Raw genomic sequence first — 3,394 nt, forward strand, 5'->3', positions numbered from 1 at the left:
AGAACTGCCTTTGAAATGGAGGTGAGAGAATGTTTTCAGTGTAAATCCTAAATATTACATTTAAAACAGTTTTCTGTATTTGTGTTAAATGTGATCGAACAGAAAACTTTTTCTTTTTCTATTTTAATTGTGGATGTCTGAACCTGTAAATACTCAAATAAATAAATGGCTTAATAAACTGTTTAATATGCAAAACTTGCATTCAACACAGAAAACAATGTGAATTTGTCCAACTTAATTATATAATATGTATTATATCTGAATATTATCACCATTATCTAAGCCAGAGATTCCCATGGATTACAATAAAATCCCCCAAATAAAAGAATCAAGTGGGACATGAACCCAAACACACATTTGTTTTCAGCTCCACTGAAGTTTATTTCACACTTCAGGTTGAAATAAAACAAACTACCAACCATGGTAACAGTGAAACACCTTTTTTAACCCCCCCCCACGCCCCTAGGGGGCGCCCCACACTTGAGCTAAGATCCCATTTTATTTCCATTCTTACTTTCATGATGATAACTTTATTATTTAGTCATTTATTTTGCAGACTATCATACTTGAGCAGTGACATCATAGTGACGTGTTCTCATCTTTGCTTTTACCTCTTTATTATTTGGAATCAGAAAATCACATCAAATTTATTCATCTGATTTTTTTTCTACAGCCAAAGACAGGCTCGCCTTATTCTGAAAGGCCAAACCGGATGTTGTTTTGGTTATGGCTGGTAAATTGCCAGTTCCAAATACGGGCCTGACGTCAGCGCTAGGCCCCGCCCCTTTGTCCTGCTGCGCTCCGCTTCATTTAAACTTTCCTCCGCGGGGCAGCGAGGCGCAGCGACTCTCCCTCAGCCGCCCAGCCGCAGTCTGGACGCTGACTCTCGGCATGGCTTCCGTCACCTGCCGGGTCCAGTACCTGGAGGACTCGGACCCGTTCATCTGCACGAACTTTCCCGAACCGCGGAGACCTCCAACTGTCTCCCTGGAGGAGGACCAGCCGCTGAGCGAGCAGATCCCCGGGATCCGCAAGCTGCTCGGGGCGCCGCTGAAGGTGGGTCAGACTCCGAACCGGGCCGGAACCGGACCGGAACCGTCATCTGGTACTAACTCCATCTGGTACTAAGTGACCTTAGTAACAGAACCTGTCAGCTGAGGCTTCCAGGATGACGTCATGACGGGGAATTACGCAAAACGAGTCCGGTCCAGTTTAAGGTTCACCTGGACAGGTGAGTCCGGAGGAGCAGGAAGTCCCGCCTCTTTACTGACCGGAAAACACGTCAGATAAATCTGAACCTTCAGCAGCTCAGGCCCGGTCCAAACCGGGTCAGAACCGGGATCCAAACAGCAGCCGGTCCTGCTGGGTGGAACGTTCGGAGAGCAGAACCGGAGCTGGAAACCGGAGTGGACCAGAATCGGTTCTGCTGGTTCTTCTCCTGGTTCTGGAGGTTCAGAGGCTTTCTGGTCTCATCTGGGTCAAAGTTTCTGCTCACCTGTTGAGCAACCAGGAGCGATGGGGGCGGGGCTTCCAGCAAGCTGGCCTCCACCTGGGCAGGTAGAGCAGGGGGCGGGGCTTCAGGGAGCTGCAGCTTTCAGCACCGAAATCCGTCCTGCACAGGAAACGACCAGTCTGAGGAAAACCTCCCAGTCCTCCCAGTCATCTTGTTCCGTTTTGCCAAACAGGAAGTGAGCGAAGTGCACAAAATGATTCAGAGGCGACTCAATGTGGAGTCAGAGGTCAAAGGTTAGAGCCCTCAGACGGAGACAGACGAACCTGTCTGACCTGAACCCACCAGAACCAGAACCTGTCGGTCCCAAGACCAGGAACTGGTCACCTTTAACCTTTGAACCCTTTAACTGCAGAAATACTTAAAATAAGTTTCTGTTTATCACAGTAAAAGATTATTATTATTATTTAAACTTTAAATTATCAGAAAAATTTCCAGATTTTTTTATTATCATGAAATGCATCAGAACTGAAAACTCTCATTTTCTTACGGGCTGTAAACGCATCGTTAAACTTCATGACAAGTCCAGGCTGCTGTGAGGCGTTTGAGGCCTGCAGGAATGTTCAGACCTCTGCTTGTTCCCATCATGCCTTGGGACCGGTCCTGCAGCCTGGGAGGGTGTGAGGTCGTCATCCTGTTCCTCGCCCCAGCAGGAAGTGGGCGGGGCAGCCGATAAGCTAACTGCTGCGTTTCCTTCCTGTTCAAAGGATTAAAGGAGCAGTCCGCCTTTCTCCTCTGCTGGATGGGTCGATCCGGTGGTTTCTGATCAGAACCTGGACCCGACCAGACTTCTGGTCCGCGTCCGACCATCTGAAGCTCCTGCTCGATCAGACAACAGGTGGCGCTACGCCTGAGGCTCTGCGACGTTCAGGAGATTTTCTGGGTTTTCACGAATTATTTATCAATAATCTGCGATGAGCCTCCAAATGATCAAATTACAGATTTATCTCTTTCCTCTGCTTCATAATAATCTCTGATCGTATTAAAAACAAAACGGGCCACGCCCACTACACTGGCCACGCCCACTGTCCGCAGGTCTGCAGATTTAAATTTGATTTGTTCATTTTCTAAAACTGTAAAAAACAACAAAAAGGGATTGTTGTTACCATGGTTATAATCTGATGCCACGGGTTTACTGGCCTGGTTCTGGTTCTGGTTCTGCTTCAGTCCAGTTGCTTCAGAACCAGAAAACAGAACTGATTATTATGGGCCGGGATTCGAACCTACAACCTCCTGCTTCCAACACTCTGGATCAAACTGGGTCCAGTAGAACCAGACCTCCTTGTCCAATAGAACCGGGCCGAACCGGGCCGAACCGTCCCACTGAATGTTTCCAAATGTCATGAAACTTGAGAATCCGTTTCTAAAGCTGGGCAGTGAGCTCACTGTGATAGACCCGACCAGAACCAGAACCAACATGCTGCAGTTACTGCATCGCTTTGAAATGTGGAGCTGAGCTTCATCATCATCCTCTTCCTCAGCTCCTCCAGAAATAGCTGGCAGAACTGGTTCCACTGGTTCCACTGGTTCCACTGGTCCAGAGCCTCTGTGCTGCTTGACTGGCCCAGGTCCGATTAGAACCAGTAGGACTGGAGACGATTACTGGACCAGATTGGACTTCGCTAGAGAAATGGTTCTGGATCAGGAGGTTCTGGTTCTGATGGAATTTGGGTCGTGATCTTTTGTATTCTGATCCTTCTGGGTCGGTTGAGTTGGTTCTGTTTGTTGAGCCGGTGCTGGATCTGTTTACGGTGTGCGTGCACACACACACACACACACACACACACACACTCACACACACACACACTCACACACACACACACACACACACACACACACTCTTTCTGGTTCTGAGTCGCTGCTGTAAAATGATTCACAATAAAT

At 47.9% G+C, this 3,394-nt stretch overlaps 1 protein-coding gene across 1 annotated transcript in view; it reads left to right on the forward strand.

Moving 5' to 3' along the window:
* Positions 1–711: 711 nt before the first annotated feature.
* LOC129355792 (FH1/FH2 domain-containing protein 1-like) overlaps positions 712–3,394 on the forward strand; it is a 25,537-nt gene continuing 22,854 nt past the window's right edge. The window contains 1 exon segment of the mRNA XM_055025400.1: positions 712–1,056. Within this exon segment, the coding sequence (XP_054881375.1) occupies positions 727–1,056 (330 nt within the window). The 5' untranslated portion in view covers positions 712–726.

This window comes from Poeciliopsis prolifica, unplaced genomic scaffold (genome assembly GCF_027474105.1).
Source record: "Poeciliopsis prolifica strain line A6 unplaced genomic scaffold, Auburn_PproV2 SCAFFOLD146, whole genome shotgun sequence".
Lineage (NCBI taxonomy): Eukaryota > Metazoa > Chordata > Actinopteri > Cyprinodontiformes > Poeciliidae > Poeciliopsis > Poeciliopsis prolifica.